Genomic DNA, 22,326 nt, shown 5'->3' on the forward strand with positions numbered 1-22,326 from the left:
GGTTTATTAATGCAGACGTGTGGAGAGAGAGTGTGGACCCAAGTGCAGACACAGACGGTGAGAGACTTAAACTGAAAGCGAGCCTTTATTACGGCGACGCAAAGGAGAGAATGACTAAACTGGGAAAAACCTTAAAACAAATATAAGGAAATTAAAGACCGAATACGAAAACCTGAGACAAGGAACAATGAACCTGGAACATGGAGAAATGCAGCGGGTGATACACAGTTGATCCGGCAACAAACAGAGGAAGACAAAAGGCTTAAGTACACAGAGGGTTAATGAGGGAATGAGACACAGGAGGAGACACACACAACTGAGAGAAATCACACGCAACGAGACCGGGGGAAGCAAAACTAGAAAAACCTAACATAGCGCAGGAGACTGTCAAAGTAAAACAGGAAACACGAGACAGTGAAAAGCACAGACATGAAACCATAATTTGACTAGATGTGACACAAAGAACAAAGGGGCAGTACAGAGACAGAGATCAAGAGACTAGAAACTAAATAACAACGAAATGAAAGACTATTAAATTTTCAAAAACACAAAACGCCTGCTCACAGACCCAGGCCCATGACAATTAATCCACAGACTCACGTCACTACACCTCAAATGTATGCACATATACAAATCTGTCTGTGTGTGAGTGTGTATGTATATATATATATATATATATGTATATATATATGTATATATATATATATAAAATGCACATGCTCACTGGCCACTTCATTAGGTACAACTGTTCAAGTACTCATTGATGAGTCGCATCATGGCAGCAGCTCACTGCATTATGGTATGTAGAGATGGAAGAAAGGTGATTTTTTGAGTGTACATGCTTGTTGATGCCAGGCAGGTTGTTCTGACTATATCTGGTGGTCTACTGGGCAGAAAGTTTTCATAAGACCCTGTGCAGTTCTGTGAAAATCTCAGCCTGATTGAAACTTTGCGGTTGGACCTTAAGAGAGCCGTGCATATGTGAATGCCCACAAACCTCGATGAGCTGAAGCAACTTTGTAAAGACGAGCCAAAAGTGCAAATATGTGAGAGACTGATAAAGTAAATGATTACTTCATGTTAGTGCTGATAAATGTGCTTCTGCACGCTGCCGAATGATGGTGGTGTTAGTTTTTCACAGGACTGCTTAGAGTCCTGTGAAATCTTTCTTCTTCACAGGATCGTGTGAAATTCAAAATACAAGTGTTGCTACAAGTGGGAAGAAAATTTGTAACTAGAATTGAATAAAAGCACACAACAACCACACTACTAAACCACTCCTTTTACTGGATTTAACAGCTTATCAACAACCTTTGGATTCTGACATAAATGCATGTTATATTTGTTTTTATAATAAATGACTGAACTGATTCATTATTCAGTTTTAAAATGATGAGCACTGTCGTTCACTGCACTTTGTGATTGATGTTCTGCAGTCTATTACACAGTTCCAGTATAAATAATGCAAATAACAACTGGGTTAAAGGGTCTGCAGTCTTCCTCGAAAGCTGCATCATACCCCCAAAACCTCCAGCAGAGAGAGAGTGCAACCTTTTCTTGCCTCCATATATTACAGTTCAATTTTCAGTCGTTAGAATATGTCATCCTTCAAGAGTTTACTTCTGCACATTAGAAAGATCATTTCTCATTCGTTCTTAGCATTTACAAATGTGTTAGAAAATTAGGGCAAATAACAAAGTGCAGCTGTCTGCACTTTGGACAAAGATTGGTTGTATGTGTCTGCGCGATCAAAACAGATAAACTTAAAGAGTTCTGCTCATTATGCTCGCATTATTTCGTTGTGTAAATCACTGCACTCGTAATAGTGCTTCTAATTGTGAAAATCTCCCATGCCCTTATGTGTGGGTCATGGATATAGAAGATGCACAGGAGAAAAGAGGATGGATGGATGGTATGATGGTTGTCTGCTGTAGTTCTTCCCCTGTTGCATTGGAAGAAGGGTGTGACGTGTGAGGCTGATGAGTGTATTTGACTAAATGCCAGACTAATCAGAAGGTTGGTGGTTCAATCCCTGTCTTCTCGAGTCTGTATGCCAAAGCATCCTTGGGCACGATACTGAACGCTAAGTTGGCCCTGTTAAGTTCTTTGGAGCATGAATGTGTGTGAATGTTAGGTACAATAGCATGCACTTAGATGCAGAAAAATAGGTGCTTGTGTGAATGAGACATGTTGTGTACAGTGCTTTGAGTACTTGAGTAGGAAAGTCCTATAGAAGACCAGTCCAGTGAAAGTGTAGTACTACACATGCATGTTTAGTTCAGGTACTGTGTAAATTTCCTCATCAGCAGGCATTCACTGTCAATGAAAGCATGCAGGGCAAGTTTTTTAGGAAATGACAAGATAAGTGTAACACTTCAGGAATCTACAAAACATCCAAACATGTTGATGGCTTTGGATCAGGCAGTCTGAAAGAAACGTTTTATTTCAGTAGCACCAACTTAAGCACTGATATGACATCTTTTGCGCATGGTACTTTTGTGGGTTAACCATAGTGTTTTGCTGCATGTATGAGGTGTTTTGAGAACATCAGATTTGTGAATTGAAAAAAAAAGTGTTCACTCTAATTGCCCCGTATTTCCGCTCTTTCCAGCTCCTCCTCATCTCATCGAGACGCCCCAAGATGTCCAGAAGCTCATCGACGACTCGCTGGCGTGGGAGTGCAAAGCCACCGGGAAGCCCAAGCCTTCATACAGGTGGATGAAGAACGGGGAAAACCTGGAGTCTACCGAGGTGAGAGCTCCCAGGGACCCGCGTGTTTTTAGAACTGAAGAAAAGGGCTAGACCTTCTTCGGCAGCTTCGCGACAGATGTTTCTCACACACTCCGTGCTGCCGAATGAAGGATTGGAGCAGCCATGTACTGTACTTTCAGAGCTTTATTGCGCTGCTTGTTCAAGCTTTACTGACTAATTACCTTGCATTATATTCTTCTTCATTACAACACAGTGCCTCCTGTTCAGTTTATGTTACTCACTTCTGCAAAACAGCATTTATTTCAAAGGAATTAAACTGTGTCTGCTGTGCTGAGAGACGAAACTGTAAGCAGGCCAAGTATTTCACGGTAGCCGAGAAGTACAGTGATGTAAGAGCCACCCTAATCTTCTGCTAAATCTCTCCACGCCGAGCGCGGTTATTAATCCTGTGCCACCAAAGAAGAAAAAAACAAGATTCTCTATACAAACATTGTATATCCTACTTTCATTTTAGCTCGCCACCCCCCTCCGAGTCCCCATTATGAGTCCGGTGATGAGAGATGAGTCTATTAGGACCAGCCTACTTCCACACCTAACTTTAACTGAACTCTGCTGTTGGCATTTGTAAAAATATGATCCCCTGTATTTATTATTTATGTTGGATTATGATATCAGATCATTTAGTCAGGTTGTTTGGAAAATAACGATTGGACATTCAGGCACAGCGTGCACCTGATAAATAAACAGGCATTATGTTAATTTGCTTCATTATGCAAGAAAGGCGACAAACACACCAGAGGATATCGATCAGTACTTGAATGTTATACATGTGGTTGAAATGAACTCAGTGTGTTGTTATTACCGGAGGCAGTACTCCACACAGCACAGCCTTTTTCATATAAAAAAACTGATTTGGCTTGCCATCAGGGGAGAGTAATCAACAATCTGTTTAGCCAATGGCAAACGCTTTTATCAGCACCTCTTATGAGGTAAGGCTCTTGTGTTTTCGGTGTGTGAGAGTAATCATATTATTGTTTTTCTTATTTGGCAGTTTCTTAAAAATAGTAAACAACAAAGCATTTGATTGATCCCGTTTTATTCCCTGTGACCTTACTGCTTCTTTCTCTGTTTACTGGAGGTGCAATGACAATTCCAACAAATGTAAATAAACCCATATTTTGTTCACAATGAGCAACTAAGGGTTGATAATATTATTAGGCATAGAAAGAGTTTTTTGCTCAAGTAAAGATGAGCAGAGGTTCAGCAATCTGCAAAATTGTGAAACTGTTTGAATATCTTATTATTTACAGTACATAATATCATCAAAAGATTGTGAGAGTCTGGAGAACAAGGTACAAAGCAAAAACTCAATATTCAAGGCCCATAATCTCCTCACGTGGCGTCGCATCAAAAACAGGCACGATCCTGGCATGGAGATCACCGCACAGACTCCGAAACACTTCCAGAAATTACTGTCTGTGACCACAGTTTACAGTGCCGTCCTCGAATGCAGGTTAATCTGCTCTATCAAGCAAAGAAGAGGCTATAAAATCAGGAATGTTGCAGTCTTCTCTTTATCTAAACTTACTGAATCCAGGAATGAAGCTAGGAAACACGGTTTAAACACAAGAAAAGTGAGAAACTGTTCCGTGGTCAGACAAATCAAAAAGAACATTTCTGGAAACGTGGACACCACATCCTCTGGACTAAAGAAGAGTTCAAAAGCATCTCTGATGGTATGGGGTGCATCGGTATTTTTGGAATTGGCAACTTGCACAACTGAAAAGGCAACATATGTTCAAATCCACATGATGTGTTTTTCAGCAGAGGCCTTGCATATTTTGGCAAGACGATGCTAAACTACATACTCCATCTATTCAGAAAGCAAAGTAGAAGAGTCTGTGTGCTGAAGTGGCCTGCCGTCCAGACCTTTCACTAACTGAAAACATGAAAAAACTAAAGAAACAAAGACGACACGAGGCTGCCGAGCAGCTAGACTCCTATAAAAGACAAGTACAGGAAAACATTTCTGCCTCAAAAGTCCTGCAGCTGGTCTCCTCAGTTGTTAGATGTGTGCGAACTGTTGCTACAGGAAGAGGGGAAGCTACACAGTGGTAAACACGATCCTGTCTAATATGACCTTATTTTTTTATTAAAATGCTAAACATTTGATTTATTTTTTATATTCTACTGTAAATAAAACAGATTTGTGAGATTTGCACATTTTATACAGTGTGCCTACTTTTTAAGAATTTAGGTTATAGATTAAATTTCAAAAGATCGCTTCAAAAACAGAGAAAAACTACACGCACAGTACATCACCCTCTGGATACGGGGCAGTAAGTGCATGATTAAAGGTTAGAGTGATGGCACTGATGTTTGTGCTGCACAATTCTTCTTAACATACACATAATTAATGGATACATTCCAAACGCATGGGTGAATGGATTAATCAGCAAAGGTGTTACATTGTTTGAAATGCCACCATTAACCGCAGTGGCTTAATGAGTGGAAGAGGGAAAGGTCAGTGATGTAAGAAGCGGTGGGGAGAGGATCCGCCGTTTGTTGTTATTTATTAATGATGAATCAATTGCGGCTCTTCTGACTGAGCAGTTCACTGAAAGTAACTTCTGACGAACTTTGAGCATAATAAAGAGCAACGTAAAAGTCATTTTTTGACTATGTCGGTTCCTGGAGGGTCAAATAGTCAATTATACGTGCGCTACATTTACTTGTTAAATGATGACATATGGACCGTCCACTAAGCTCACATGCTTTCAGTGTACTGCAGTGCTGTGCCCCTGTTTTAATACACATGAACAATCATTCAGCTGCCATTCTAGCCCTCTCCAGCTTTAGCATTAGCATGTTCTTGGATGAAGTAGGATCAGTTTCTGGAGTCTTCCTCATACCTTAGGATGGTCCTTTTCTCAACTAAAGACTAGCATGATCATACTTTTGTAGGCAGATAATGATGTCATTAACCTTCCAAAAACAGACTAGTATTGGGTTTTTTTTTACCTTCATTTATCATCACAGTCATAGCAGGACTGTACTTCATGTGTTTTTGTTTAAAAGAAAACTTTATCCAGAACATTTTATATTATTTCTTTGGATTTCAGGAGGTTTATAGTTAAATTGTTACTCTTCTCATGAATCCCTTTTCTCCATGAATGTTGGACACTGGACTTAATTATAACTCCTTGGACAACAGCGTACAGTACTGTGCAAAGGTTCTAGGCAGGTGAGAAAAAATGCTGTAAACAAAGAATGCTTTCACAAATGGAAGTGTTAATCATTGATTTTCATCAATCAACAAAATGCAGCGAATGAACAAAAGTGTGACCACCCTTTGCCTTCTTCTTGGTGCACTTGCACACAGTTTTTGAAGGAACTCTGGTGGTAGGTTGTTCCAAACATCTTGAAGAACTAAGCACAGATCTTCTGTGGATGTAAGCTTCCTCACAGCCTTCTGTCTCTTCATGTAATCCCAGACACACTCGATGATGTTGACATTAGGGCTCCGTGGGGGCCGTACCATCACTTTCAGTACTTCCAGTTCTTCTTTGCGCTTTGCCTGTGTGTTTGGGGTCGTTGTCCTGCTGCAGAATACATTTGGGGCCAATAAACAATCATTTATATTTGTGAAAGCATTCTTTGCTGACAGCATTTTTCCACACCTGCCTAAAACATTTGCACAGTACTGTAAATTTGCGTTATAAAAGTTGAAAGAATTTTTAACTAATTTTTCCTCTCAATTATGCCTCTATGTTTGCATGTTTTTCACAACTGAAAAAACCTTTGGACCCTGAAATGCCGAATTACATAAGAACTAGAGTGCACTCAATGAGATGGTAAATGTTTGAAGACCCCAGACATTTGTATTTCTTTTAATAATATAGTGAAGTTCTGGAAGTAAAAATCCCATTTGTATTCTAGATATGGATTTTGACTACACGCCATAATGTTGTAAACAATAAAAGTAGACTCACTTCAAATCTGTCCCTGTGGAAACATTTTGACAAAAACACAATTTATCCACAATCTCTGAATTGAAACAACTGTGAATCTGATTGGTGGAGATCAGTTTTACCATGACAACCTTGGCTCAAAAATCGGCTATACTTTATTACACACAAGCATACGAAACGCAAACTAGAAAATAACAGCAAAAAAGAAAATTTGAGAAAGTTGGAAGCTGGTCTGAATCTGGGCTTTGCAAATGGGTCGTGGAGGGAGTCTGTACCTTTACCTTTTTTAAAATTTTCTTTTTGTTTGTTTGTTTTTTTTTTCATCCAAGTCAAATCTTTTTGTCGTCATGATTCACCTCATCGTGGATTGGCTTAGTTCAAGGCTTAAAACTTTTTATATATGCTTGTGTATAATTTTCTGAAACATCCGTGGAGAAATAAGTGGGAAATTCATTCCTGGAACCAGAAAAAGAGGACGTCATTGCTGAGCTCTGTAGCGACTCTCTAATAGGTTTTTACATGTTTTTGAGATTTTATGTTCTGGACTCACAGCGAACAAGCTGTTGTGTTCAGTTTTTCTCAGGATTGCTTTTATTACCTGTGTCAGAATAGCTATGTTTCTTTTCTTGTGGCAGTTTTCATCTGAAGGACCTCACTCTCTGCTGCTTTATTGACAATGGCTGCAGGATTAAGTAGCACTGCAATTAAAAAGAAACTCCACCGTGAAACAGGATTTAGTCCATTTAAAGGACCACCGTACTCATAGCTTACTGCTCTGCACTTGAATTTAGGTTTCCCTGCTCTCTTAGGACTCTTATCCAAAAGGCTTCAAATAATTTTGCTTTAAGTGTGGTTTAATACTTAAAAAGGATCAGAGAGATGGTTGAAATTCCTTGTTTTCCATGTTCGTTCAAGCTCAAGTGGAGCAAACAGGCTTAGCCTCAAGTTTTGTTCTTGTTATTATAAAGCCACTGTTGAGCTTAGTTCACGTCTGCTACTTCTGATCTACTCAGGCACATAGGGTAAATTAATCAAACATCTATTAGTAGAATTAGCAGATTTCTTTAACGTTTCTCCTCCAGTGAGCACTAATAATTTCTTTTTGTTTGAACCCTGCAGAGATATTATCTTTTTCTTAGTCAACAAAGATCAAACTTGAAAGATTAGAGTATAAGAGAATGAAAGACCCCCCCAACCTTTGGTTCTTGAATGCAAATGAGTAGATTGAAGTTGTTGTGATAATATCATATGAAATGTAGCCTGTGCAAGTTTTACAGGCGTTTTGCGTCATTCTTACAAAGACTAGTAATAGTAATCCTAAAAAAAACCCCAGAAAAGCTCACTTTTTCTATTTATTCATATTTTTTGAGTTTTTTTGTTTTGTTTGTTTGTTTTTTTATCACGTAAATCACACCAGAGTTGTTGGCAAATGACATTGCCAATCATTTTCATTCAGCATAAGGCGTACAGATGGTCCCCCCAGGTCCCTGCATGAAAAACTGCTGATTTGAGAGGAATGTCATGGTTAATTAATAGCTGCCATAAATGGGAATGCTTTCCATGCACAGACTGATACACGCCAGCATTCGCCTCCCTCGCCAGCAGGGATGTTCGCCCCTGCACATCCGGAGGTGCCTGAGCGGTATGGAAATTCAGGCGCAACCTGCTCAAACACAGGATTAGTTTGTGATCTTTCGACGAGGACGGTCTCTCTTTTCATGTCACAGTACCTTAATCCCCGGCAACTGGAGCACAGGCCGCTCCAAAAAAAAAAAAAACCCCTATGGAAATAGGCTCTGATGACATTATGGGTGAAGCCGGAGGAGAACGCAGCAGACTTAGGGACATGGGGGAGGCGAAAAACCTGACACAGCTGCATAGAGATGTATGAAAACTGCTCAAGGATTTAACACTGTAGTGAAGGAGCGGTGCAAAAACTCGAGTTCAGGGAGATAAATGTATACTGGGGATTAAATGTCCGACTGATTCACTGATCCAGCCGAGTTTTTAGTTCATCGGGCCTAGCCGTCCTTAAATAGATTTTAATTTGATGGCTCAGTGACGAGCAAGATTTTCCCCCCCGTAGGCGGGCAAATAGTCCAAACAGATGAAGCGGTGGTACAGCGTGACCATGTACACAGCACTTAGTATGTACAGGGCATACCTATCTGGAAAGCAATTTTCACAGCGCCGTATACCTCAGATGTCTCGATACTCCTTCCCCTCTTATCCCCTCTTTCTGCTGAAGGGGAAACGGGCCCTGTGGTGCAGTCAGAGATATAAATAGAGCATGGTTTTATTTCACTCTCATAAACATGTAGATTGATTAGGGTCATTTTCCGCTAGCCTGCCTCCATCCACCCAAGCCTTTGCCTCCATTAGTGATGAAAACCTAGATTTATTGCCACGTCTGTCACTTCCAGACCATAATTCACTGGGCCGCTGGCTGCCTGTTTTTATGCAGATGAGCCATGGGAGTAAAGCATATTAAAGGCACGTGTCTGTTTGTCTGTAGGAACGCATACAGGTCGCCAGCGGGGTGTTGTCAATCAGTCGCCTGACCCTGACTGACACCGGCATGTATCAGTGTGTGGCTGGCAATAAGCACGGGGAGGTCTACTCCAATGCAGAGCTGCGAGTTATAGGTAAGATCCCGCCTCGGTTTACAGAGTGTGCAGGGATGCACACACCCACTCTGGCATGTGCGCATCCCTGCTTGAGATGTGTGTGCAAGAGTGTTTGTTTTCAAGTTTGCTCCCTCTTCAGATGACCTCTGACCTCCCTCTTATTGGCCACTAATTGAAAAGCATTAATTATAAGATGAATGCGTCCTGCTGACAGTGATGTATGCTCGGAGCTGCTTTGTTCACCAGCCTCGCCCATCTGCGCTGTCAAGCCCGTCACTCTTCGCTCTTTGTCGGCAGCCGCCCTCATTCACCATTCAACCTCCTGCGTGTCTCATCCTGATCGTGTAGCCGATTGGGCTCAGGCTCAATACACCTGATTTTTTACTGGTCAATGGGGAGAAAAAAAGAGGATGTCGGGGAGGTTATCGGACAGCGCACAATTTTTTTAAAGCGTTTTTTAGCGCGGGCAAGTTGTTATGAGAGTGATCAGACAGCAAAGAGATTCACATGCAAGCCTGTTATCAATCTCTTCAACCCATCAGCTGTGGACATTACTATTCAGCGTTCTGATTACTAATTATTCGCATTATAAAGATCTGTAATCCACTGTCATTGATTTACCCGCAGCAATAATTCAATGTATTTGTAATGTAATGGTGAAAAACTGTTGAGCCTCACATTTAAAATGAGATAAACGATCAGAGATAAATTGTAGGAAGGAGAAGAAAGTGTGAGGCTTTTACAAATACTGGCTTTAACATGCTGCTCTTGTCTCAGCTGTTGCCCCAGATTTTTCTCACAATCAACTGAGGAGCCAGACGCTGGTGAAGGTAGGAGGAGACGCGCTCGTCGAGTGCAAGCCCAAGATGTCTCCTTGGGGTGTGATCTCTTGGCGGAAGGGCAGCGAACCACTGCGAGAGACCGACAGGTAGCGCAATATTTGCTTTTACCACAACATGAGAACTGCTGTGCTTTTTGCATGTGCTCTTATTGCTCTGAGACACAGAGACAGACACATCTAAACAACACTCGCCCCCTTCCACACCTCTCATCTGGTTCTCATTTAAGCATATCGCTGTAAAAGCCTCCAACACCAGTGTGTTGTGCAGCTGGTTGCCATGAATGACGAGATGCACACATTTTAATAACAGAAAATGTAAATCACTGGCGCATTAGCACATTTTAAGTGCCTGTTTGACTCAAATCCTTTGGCAAAGACAACTTCCTGTGTACTATTTAACCAATAACCATAAAGTTTGATTCAATTCAATTTTATTTATACACCGCCTAATCACAACAGTCACCTCGGGCACTTTATATTTATATATTTGTAAGGTAAACACGCAGCATCACCTGATTCAGACAGAACTCTAAATCTAATTAACTCAACAGTAAGATTACTTTAACAAGTGCCTGCCCACTATGTGTCAATAACAGGTGTTTTTCCCATCTTTGTGATTAGCCACAGAAATCTATTGATATTCCATGATTTCTGATTGTCTCGTCACTGATAGTCACTTCCTGTATGTGCACTTGTAAACTGTTTGGCCACCATCACTGATGACTGCCAAGACTTTGGAGAACACCTTAAAAGAAAAACGAAAATTACTTATTCTGGTAGCAAAGGGTTAGAGTTAGGGATAAAGGTAAGATCATCACTGATGACCTAGTTCTCGTGCTTGCATTTATATATGTAAAACATCAAAGATATGTTGACAAATCAATCACAGCACTGACCGACTAAAGATGCAGGCAACCTTAAAGTGACCACTATACTGTGCTTTATCAGAACTGTCATGAGTATGAATGAGTATACCGTTTGGCTTGCATACTGTAACGTAGTTTTAAATTAGCGCATGTTTTGTATGTCTGTCTAGGCCTGAAATCACAAAAGAAACTGATTTATTTGTTTTTTTAGGAATTCAAAAGAACAGTGTCAGTGTGCACCACAACGCTTCAATCTCTGAGGCTTATTTTGTCGTCGTACTTCCATGGAGAGATTTTGATGCACTCCTTAGATGTGGCTAAGAATAAAAACAGCTTGAAGCTGAGCTGAGTAATGGTTAATGGGGTTTACCGTGTTTTATCTCCAGCTTTTTAGTGGCGGCCGAACAGACCGGCTGCTGAGTAAATTTCAATGTGCTAATCAAGTACTTTTCACCTCAGCGGGACGAGAACGGCTCCAGAAATCAAATCATTCGAGTTCTGTCGGGTTTCTGAGCAATGAGGAGCGATCTCAGCGTCCAGCCACGTTTGACCCCTGAAATGTCACGCATGCCACACATGGTAACTCTGTCGGTCTTGTGCGCGTCTGTCTGAGTCCAGCGTGAAGTCTGGCCCAGTAACCTCGCTCGGAGACAGGGGTCGCCCATTGGGTGTCACCATTCTAGCATGACCCGGCTCTGACAGCAGGGCTGTGTGCAGAGTGTCTTGCCAGGCTTTGCATATATACAAAGCAGTGTTGTTGCTTGTCAAACAAAGTGGCGGGGAATTTGCATAGTGGTTTCGCTGCTGGTGCCCTTCACTTGCCCTGTGCCACTTCCATAACAAACTTCAACCTCACAGCACACTTTGATCCTGTTGTTTGGAAATCATACTTTGGATTGTTTGACATGAATCGACGTTGCTGCGAATGAAGCGACGAATAAAGCGGCAGAGCTCAAAGTTAAATAGACGCTTTGCAATTCTTTGTTTCCCTGAAATTCCATCACTGCACGCATTTGCCCTTCACTCTTCTCACTTACTGCCGACTTTAGCTCACTTGGTGACCAAATGCTGAGATAAATAACAAATGACTCGAGATTTGAATCATTCAAATATAATCACACAACTACTCCTGAATATTTGAAATTAGAAGTTTGTTGTGGGCGAAGCTGCAGCAGAAAGATAGATTTACTTTAGTTCTTCAGTGCAGCAGCGAGTATTAGACTAATGGACATTTAGTAGATTTCTTTAACGCTGTCTTTGTTCTGGTAGTTTGAAAGTCTGTTTGATGCTCGCTAATGTGTTTTAATGCTTTTACTCGCACTAAATAAATGATATTTGGCTGAGACCACCTGTGCCGCTGTTCCAGAATGAAACGGAAAAGAAGCACAGATTTGAAATTAAAATTGAGACAGTCCCAGCTGTATTACATTAAAAGGAATCTTTTTAGATTTAAATTTTTTTTGCCACGATAGCAGACTGTAAAGACAACTAGGAAGTAGAGTAGCTGTTTGTGGAGCATGAAAACACACACCAGACTCTCATCTGTGACCGCTACACACGCGCACACGTAACCACACACTTCTGCGTTACAGGGTGCACAATATAAAATGTTAAGCATCTGCTGTGGCAATCATCGGAGAAGTTGCCTTTTTAAGCGGCTGCTCGCTAATAGCCTCTCTGCCTGTAGGTCGACTACAGTATTTATTCTTATCGTGCTGCTTGTTGTGAAAATGATGCGACTTTGATGAAAGCCGCATCCTGATATCACACATCAGTTGTGCGATAAGCACGACTGCTATGCTGCTTCCTTTTACCCCCCCTGTTATGTTACGCACCTATACAGAAACATGCAAAATCATGAGAGGTAGCCGTGAACCCCTTTTGTTGAAGATTAATTGCTTTAATTGCGTTAGCGCTCCACAGTGGCTTCAGCGGAAAGAGAACTAGTGTCACCAGCTGGGCAATCCATCTTCATAGCAGCAGCCCTGGGTTTTTTTTGTGTGTGTTTTTTTTTTGTGGGAGACCAGTGGAGAGGGAGGGAATGTCTTATCTACCCCAGACAACCCTGCAGGGACGAGGTTTAGATGACATCAGCTGGAACAAAGCAGCTGAGAGCGCAGAGTGGAGCAGGTCTTGCTGATGAGTGTGTAAGTGGGCCGTGTCAGGCGCGGAGAGCAGCCTGCAAAACACGCCATTTCAATATGTCACCAGCAGGAAGAAATCAAGTTTGTTAGGCCACTCGCAGCAGATGCGCTCAGTCAAGTGTCCTCTCACGAGGCGTCGCAAGATGTGCTGACGTCCCGACGCTGCTCCCTCTTGCATTAAGCGCCATCTTTTAAAGACCTTGAGTATTTATCTCTATCGGCTTTAGAAGCCATGCAAATGTTTGAGGAGATGTTTAAATCCCGAGGGAGGCATTAAAGATCTTTGGGTGTGGCAGGTACGAGGCTGTCGTTTCTGCGTCTTTGCTTTGTTGCAAAAAAAGAACAGATAATGCTGGACTTCACATGCATGTAAAATCAATATGCATTTTTTACTCTTTAACAATCATTATAGCCCCCTTCCACCTTTCTGTAACACACTGATGGACAGTCAGTATTTCAGCTTCCTTTTTTTACTGAGCACAGTCCAAAAGGTTACATGCCTTAAAAAGGTCTAAGATGAGGCAATGTTATGCAAATGCTTTATGCTAAAATTAGATTTCCCTTTATTGTAATATATGTTTTTCCCCTCACAAAAGATACCCAGACAGGGGGAAACAATACAGAACCTGCTGGTGGCTGGATTCCTGGGGAAGCAGTATTCAGTCCTTTGTGTGTATTATAATCAGTGAGGGGAGATGGCACTCCATGAACAAAATGCACCCGGCAAACTGCTGCCAAGTCAAAATGCCAGCTGGGCTCCTGTTGTGTCTGTATGTGCAGAACACAGATAATATACAATATGTATAAAAATATGTATTGGTTTGTTGATTAGAAAGCCTGAATATTGAAACCAAACTAAAATAACTGTTAAATACTGATTTATTGACATTGATTTGGGGATTTTAAATAGATTAAATTATGAAAACAAATTTAAATCATTTAGATTTTATTATATTAAAACAAATAATATCTATACAGTAGTTTAATTTTATTTATTGACAGCTTTACTTTGTGAATTTTATTTATTATAGTTAGCCAAGTTATTTTGTATGGTTTGGCTCCTGCAACATAGGAATGAATAAAATAATGTATATCTTAGATTAGATTAGCTTTGCTTAGTGTAGCTTAGCATAGCTTAGCTTATCTTTGAGAATTGCTACTTGAATTCAAATTGTTTTTGATTTCTGAAGTCATCCACATAGACTAAAAAAATGCCAACAATTATTTTTAAATAACTGTTCAAAAAACACCAGCTCGGTCACGTTTACCTGACAAAGCAAGTTAACAGAACTGGTGAGTTAACGGAAAGTCAGGGAGACGATTAGGACTGATGCTCCCAACCTCTAAAAAGGAAAAAGCAAATTGGCGACAGCAGGGCGGCACAATTATGGCCAAAATGATTCTCATTTATTTTAATCAATAACATCACAATTATTTACAATAATTATTCATTGATTTTAGTGACAAAATGTAAATAATAACCCTGCTTTTACATCCATATACCTATTAATATACACATCTTTGAAGCAAAACAAAGTCGGCCCTTTTTATTTATCTAATTCACTGCAGCTCTTTTATAAAAAATCTGAATGAAAAATTGTCAAATTTGAACACAAAATTAAATCAACATTTAATGCCTTTATGCTAAATTCTGCTTAAATGCAACATCTTTGCAGACAAATATGAATTTATCTGCTGGAAGTGCATCTCTTAAAGCAAGATATAAGCTCTTTCACTCCATTTATTGTACGTGCGTGATGGATGTGAATAAAGCTCGAAGCAAGTGAGATCCATCTCTTTTCCCCCTGTGACATTTGCAGAACCCAGAACCCACTTTTGTCCAATAAATTGACAATTTTCTTGAAGTCTTCATTACTCACTGTGTTTAGTGGACAGATGTCTTTGGCCGAATGGAATGCACTTTGTGAGTTAGATAGATGCACTGCTGTGCTGCTGTGCTTTTATGGATGTCTGAGTTTCACACTAGTAACCACTGCATCGTTTCAGGTTTTTCAGGTGGTTAAATAAGTTAGTTGTGTTGCTTTGCAGTACAGACACACAGCTGTCTTTGCCTTCTTCTTCATTAACATCACTTGTGCTGAATCCAGAGTATTTCTAAACAGTGGTTTATGATCAGCTTCAAAGAAATAAGCTGTTTGCCTTCTGCTGTGACAGATATTTGAATTTTGTTGTATATCTGGCTTTTAACGAATCCTGGAAACCACACGCTGCACAGTTCAAGGAACAGCTGTGATTGGCACATCCAGAAATGTGGTCAGTTGCTGATTTAGGGAGCGCTTAATTTGCTTTTGCCATGTATTCTGCTGGTGGAGCATACATTTTTCAATATCATTTGATCAGCTTAATTCAATTGTGGGAAGCCAAAATTGTGATCAACATTAATATTGGATTATATGTGACAGTCAGTGTCCTCCAGTCCAGGTTTAACGATCTAAACATAATACCTACTCTCCCCTGTCTTAAAGGATAAAAATCCTCATTCTGACAAACAAACATTTTTTTAATTATATTTTTTTCCCTTTCTGTGAAAAACAGACTTTGGGTTTGTGGCTAGGTTTCTCATCGATGACGCCTTAGAGCTAACAGAGCTTGTGATTTCACAAACCAAGTGGGACCTGATAGTGGGTATGTCTAACGTTTATTTATTAATTAATGGTTAACAGTAGCAAGCAACCATTCGAGTGACATCTTTAAACAAAGACAGAAGGCTTGTTTCCAAGGGAACATCTGCTTACAGTTTTGCTAAAAGTTAACTCCCTTTTTCTCACATTAGTAGGTTTAAACTGTTCAAGTGTTAAGTCGCATGACATGCAGGAGAAAACATAAAGAATGCGACTGCGGACTAAGTTGGAGATGGTGTAAAATGTCATATTTTAGACTTTGACCTTATCTGTGTCAGTGTGTTTTTATAGAACTGAGCTTTTATTCTTTCTATCATAGTTTATTATCATTATTATTATTATTAAATAGATAAGGTTAGGTCGTGATGAATTTAGTTGGGAAAAAAACATGTTGCTGCCAAGAAATTGTCTTAGTTTTGCACTTAGCCATTGATCAAAAATAGCTTTATTGGTTTAGACAGGAAATGCTAAGACAGACCATTAATCTTGCTAGAAACTCCTCTGTCTTCAATGGTTTAAGGCACCTAAATCAACACTGCTTTATTCTGTAAGTGTACTCTTGGTGTCAGTATCTGCGTCTTCATCAATACTGGTTGTAGCTTAACAGTTACTTACTTACCTTGTCTGTGGAACCAGGTTGATTAGGAAAAGTCGGAACTAAATTTTCTTAGAGCTGATAAACGATGGATGTAGCCACAATGATTTCACCTACGAGTTGATCACGTTCTGTGAAGCCTCAAGCTGTCTGTTTTTGCTGTGGTCACCTTGGTCTCTTGAATCTGGACATGACAAGCGAGGGGTGGAGAACAGATCTGAGAAACACTGAGGGGCACTGCATACTTACAGAGAAGCAGCTCGCTTATCACTCAGCATACCCACCCAAAAGCATAACCTGCTTAATTGTCCTTATTTACTCTAATGAGGACTATAATTTGCAAAGTGAACATCATGTTGCAATTAATAAATGTTGATCGTGACTAGCAATTCAGACCATAATCTCATCTGACAAGCGTTTACAGGGGTCAAAGAGCAAGCAGGAACACCACCATTTTCCCATAGACGTTTACACACTTTAAACACAGGAGTCACCCCCTGAGTGGAAAAATTCATCACTCCAAAGAAAACATCTCCACTGCTCTAGAATCCAGTGGTAGCATCCTTTACAACACTGCATCTGACACTTTGCGTTGTCCTTAGTGATGTAAGGCTACTAAATATTTAGTAGTGAGGAAATTTCAAGGCCGGACTTGTTGCACAGGTGGCATCCTATCGCGGTTCCATGCTGGAATTCACTGAGGTCCTGACAGCGATTTATTCTTTCACAAATGTTTTTAGAAGCAGTCTGAATGCCTGACTACTTGATTTTATACACCTGTGGCCCTGGAAGCAATTGGAACACCTGAATTCAATTATTTGAATGGGTGAAAGATTATTTTTGGCAAAACACAGCATGTATTCATATACTCGCATTGTCAGGTAGAACTTAAAGATGGTCATTAATTTGAGTGCAGCGGGTGATTTTGGCTAAAGCAATGGATAACAGGATTTTGTCACAATAAGTACACAACACAGAACAAATACCAAAAATATACCGAAATGCCAACCTTTTGGCAAGAATCCATAGGATAGACATCGTCTATCATAAACTAACAAACATTATATGAATTACTGAGTTACTGCTCACACACACTCGGTATTGATGAAACAAAGCTGAAAATGACATAAAGTGCTGCGAAGAAGCACTCCCTCCTCCCCTCTCCCTCCTACATAAAGTCACTGTTAAAAATAAAATAACTATATAAATAAGAAGAAGACTATATATATATATATATACATATATATGTATTAGGGGTGCAAAATTCACGGTTCGGTTCGGTTCGATACTTTGGTGTCACGGTTCGATATTTTTTCGATACAAAAAATGTTCATGCCTTTTTGTCATTTATTAAAATTACAAATATATATTTTAACTCAAAAGTACAGTTTTTAAATTTAATGTTGCTGAAACAACAAAGTAATAAAAAAATAAATCTATCTGATCGAGAAATCACTCATCTTTGGAAAAAGAGAGTTTATTACAGAGAAATGGCTCTTTCCAAAATAAAAGCTATACTATACGCTTCTTCTGGGCTATATTCTCAGCAGCATATTAAACATATCAGGTCCCCATAAGGAGAATCACATGCTAACGGCTGTCTAAATGACTCGGGTAAAGTTTGTAGCATGCGTGCTTGTTGTTTTTGTCTGCTTCCACTTGTCTTTGCACTAGGATGATGTCGGAGTAAATGTGCAGTCATATTCGTTGTGTTCCCACTAGAGCTGTCAGCGTTAATCTGAAATGACGTTAACGCCACAACACGGCAAATCTCCGTTAACGAGCTACCGCGGACCGCCACGTGCGTGGGGCTGGACGGCGTCAACACGTTAACGAGCAAACTGCGCTAACGCAGTAGTTCCCACCCATGTAATTGAGCACTGCAGCACATCCGACATACTGTTTTACTTTTGTCCATGATGCGCTTACCTTCAGGGTCATACTTCACATGAAGACCAAAATAGTTCCAAAGGCCAGATCTGAATGAGGGTGGGGAAGGTTCAATTTGCCATGTTGCAATGAGCTAAGCTTCTGTCTCGCTAGCTTGCGCTGCGCTCAGTGGATCTGCGCTGGACAGTGCAGCCTAGGCGGATAAGTCGAACGCAGATCCACTGAGCTCTCAACACAGACAGCATCGTCAGAAGAAAAGTTGATAAAATAAATTATATTTGTATAATTTGTATTGTTCGACACATGCGTACTGAACTGAAAGCACTGTATCGAACGGTTCAATATCGATACGAGTATCGTTGCACTCCTAATATATATATATATATATATATGTATATATACACTTGTACCTCCTGCCATCAGTCAGGAGGTACAGGTATATATATACCTGTACCTCCTGACTGATGGCAGGAGGTACAAGTGTATATATATACCTGTACCTCCTGACTGAACAATTTTTAATATTACAGTAATAACCCAAGTAAATGAAAAATTTAGTTTTTGATCTTTGGATTTCATTTATTAAGGGTAACTAGTTATCTAAACCTAACTGGTCCTATGTGGAAAAAATGGTTGCCCCTAAAACATAATAACTGGTTGTGTCATCCTTGGCAGCAGGAAGTGCAATAACTAGGAAGTGTTTCACATCACTCTGGTGGCCTTTCTTTCTTTTTCTTTTTTTTTTTACAGAGTTGTCGTGGTTTTCAAGCATCATCAATGAACACTGCAAACAGATTTAAATCTGGACTTTGACTAGGCCACTGCAAAATCCTTTAAACGTCAGGACACAAACTGATTTCCAGACGTTCTCCTTCAGGCTTTTGGGTAGAGATCGTGGTTCTATAAATTACACCTGAAGCATCTGAGCAAGCCCAGACTGTCACGCTACCACCATGTTTGACTGTTACTGTTAAGTAGTTTTACAGGACTGAAACCTTTCAAAAATCTTCCAACTTTTCCTAAAAGTTTTGGGAATTATCAAGAGGTTTTTGTCCAAATGTGACATAAGCCTCCATCCATTTTCTTCAGCATATCCAGTTCAACAGAAATCGAGTTGTGGGGGAGCAGGCCACCAGTCTGCACACCTACAGTCAATTTAGAATCACCAGTTAACCTAACCACATTCATTTTATTGTATTTACTTTGGTTAATTTTGTCTAATAGTAAAATTAGTTTGATCTGAAAGATTTAAGCGTCACGATTGTGGGAAAAAAGTCAGAAATTTGTCTTTACATTGTATAAATGTGTAATTTGTCGAAAACAAAATGACGTAACAACAACAGTCAGTGAAAAAATCAATGTTTTGAGGGTGGGATTCAAAATCACAACAAAAATTTGCATTAAAATTATATAGACTATATACATATATTCTTCATTTAGAAGAGCGGTCCCCAACCCCCGGGCCGGTCCGCAAGTCGTTTGATCGAGAGTTGAGGCTCGGGTGTGAAATTTATGGTTTTCGGGGTTTTTACTGGTTTTTATTATATTTTTTTGATTATTTTTATCGTTAACTCGGTTTCCCTGGGTCTTTTCCCGTGTGTTATGAATAAATCTTCTTTTTTTTGTACCAGTACTGGTTTTATTTTGTTGTATTTATCCGCGACACATTTGGGGACAAATAATACGATGAAAGCTGTCAAAACAGAATGTTTGCTTGTTTTTAAATGCGTACTGTATGAGAACAAAATGTGGGAGACGTGGGCATCACCAGGCTTGAAAGACACCTCTTCTGTCCACGCTCGGTGAAGAGCCCGAATAAAAACAGCCATTATTCTTTGAGTTGTGTGTCTCATGGCACAGTAATTTGTGTTTAACATGTCCAAATTACACTCACGCTTGTCATAAAGGAAATACTTATCAAATCTCAAAGTGGCCACATCCGAGCAGCTTGACACACTAATGGACCAGCGGTTTCAAAGTCAGGGCAATTTACTTTGAGAAATCAAATGCTGTTGGGAAATTGGCCCAAATGTCAGCTGCTGCTTCCTCTCACATTTCTTTTTTTATAACACGTTGCAAACCGAGCTCAGATGTACACTTCAGACGCTCTTTAATTCCTCTTTCTACTTTTGCCAAAGTATTGACACACGCATCGAAGAGCAAGCGTGAAACATGAATCAGTGAGAGTGAGAAATTACTATTGCAGGATGTTCTGTGACTCATTTCATGCCCGGAGCAGAATTGAAATCATCTGCTAGGTATGTTTAGAGAGCTTTAAGTGGCATCTGTGAGTGTCTGAGCTTGTAGGTGAGGGGCCTAGCGCGACACGTTTGAGAGTGCCTCGCTGAGTTAAAAGTGAGACGACGTCGAAGACTTTCCGTATGGCCTGGATGTTGATTAGTCCATTAGTCTGCAGGAAGAGAAGCACTTGCTGTAGCTTGATTGGCCAGATTTTATCTGTAGTCATGACCCGCTGCCACTCTGTCCGTCCTGCGTATTATATATATATATCCCTCCTACATTGGCACAGCAAATAAGCATGGCTGTCACGTAAATGAAGAGATGTCTCGCAGAGTGATCTCCATTTATAGACCCATCTGTTCAGCCAGACGCACTCCAGAAAGAATCAGTGTCAGGAGAACACCAAAACTGCAGAAGAGGCATAGAAGTGAACTTTGCATTAATTTGCTTATCACACATCTTTCCATAATGCGTTTTTTTCCACCCCATCTTTTCAAGGATACTTTAATAAGACACTCATCAAATGTCTCAGGGCTTACGTTTATGAAGACTTGGAATTAATAAGCGCCATGTGGAAAACAGGTGTATTAATAAAAGTGCTGATTAAATGATCTGTGTGAACGGACAGCCCTCTACTTCTATTTCCGTCTCCTCTTTCTCACGCTGCATGCTGTTATACTTATTAAAAACATTGTTTATCATGTTTAAATGTCACTTCACATTTTTACTCATTAGATCTGTAATTTCCTCATTTGGCTCTAATGGAACATCTGCTTGTAAAGTGGAGTTCTGACTCTCCGTGGCGGTTAGCGGCATGAGCGAGACCTGAATGCTGAGAGTTTATGCACCCAGAAGGACTCGTTTCATTACTCTGGCTTCAGGAAAGGTTTACTACCTGACACGGCTGCAGCGGACAGCTGACTGGTGCTTTTCATTTTGCCTTTGCCTACACCTCTCCACCTTGTCTGCAGCTTATAAAAGTCACGCAAAAGAGTGTGGTCCCACTTGCATGAGAATGGGAGCAATCCAAGGATTAGTGCTGTGCTGATCCTGGCAGCTGCAGACAACACCCAACACTGTTCAGAGGTGTGTGTGTGCCGGCTAACACACACACACACACACACACACACACACACACACACACACACACACACACACACACACACACACATCCGCATAGCAGATTAAATGTTTTATTTATCCAAACATGTCTCAGAGTTGGAGCTGCTCAGGAGGTGGAAATAATCTCATTGGTTGCTTTAAACCTTAGTGGGCACAATCCTACATTTCCTTTAGAGGCAGTGTCAGGTAAATGTTGAATCAGTAATTAGAGTCATTTACTAATTCAGCTGTTTTAATGGTGAATATAATCTTTTTCTTATTATGAAAAAATACATAAAGAGGCTACTATAATATCAAGCCCACACATATGCCTTAATAATAGTTTTCTAACCGTTAGTTGCAACATTTCAAGAATCAGTGAATGTTTCTTCTGCCTTGTCTTTCTTCATGATGTCTGTAAACCTTTTCTACTCACTGTCCAGGAAGTCACTTCACTGCAGATAAATGTTAATCATTAGTTTAACACATTTATGGCTCTAAGCAGGAGGTGACTGCACCATGTTGGACATGCTGTGATCACGTGCTGAATTTGAACCAGATGAGCATGATTGGCGCATTGGTCATTGTGCTCTTAGTACGTGTGGATTATAGGCATGTTGCTATGTTAGAAGCAAATGTTCCTATATGTTGTGCACTATGAGGTTGGCATTTTTATAATATAATATTATTGTTTAG

The 22,326-nt window shown here is 40.2% G+C and overlaps 1 protein-coding gene across 2 annotated transcripts in view; it reads left to right on the forward strand.

The window, feature by feature from the left end:
- Window positions 1-22,326, forward strand: part of cntn4 (contactin 4) — a 189,733-nt gene that overhangs the window by 122,633 nt on the left and 44,774 nt on the right. For both annotated transcript variants that reach the window (XM_063474784.1, XM_063474785.1), the window contains exons 9-11: window positions 2,612-2,751; window positions 9,199-9,328; window positions 10,088-10,238. In XM_063474784.1, coding sequence (XP_063330854.1) covers window positions 2,612-2,751; window positions 9,199-9,328; window positions 10,088-10,238 — 421 coding nt within the window. The remainder of the gene's footprint in view (window positions 1-2,611; window positions 2,752-9,198; window positions 9,329-10,087; window positions 10,239-22,326) is intronic.

The sequence above is a fragment of the Pelmatolapia mariae genome, linkage group LG5 (assembly GCF_036321145.2).
Source record: "Pelmatolapia mariae isolate MD_Pm_ZW linkage group LG5, Pm_UMD_F_2, whole genome shotgun sequence".
Classification (NCBI taxonomy): Eukaryota; Metazoa; Chordata; class Actinopteri; order Cichliformes; family Cichlidae; genus Pelmatolapia; species Pelmatolapia mariae.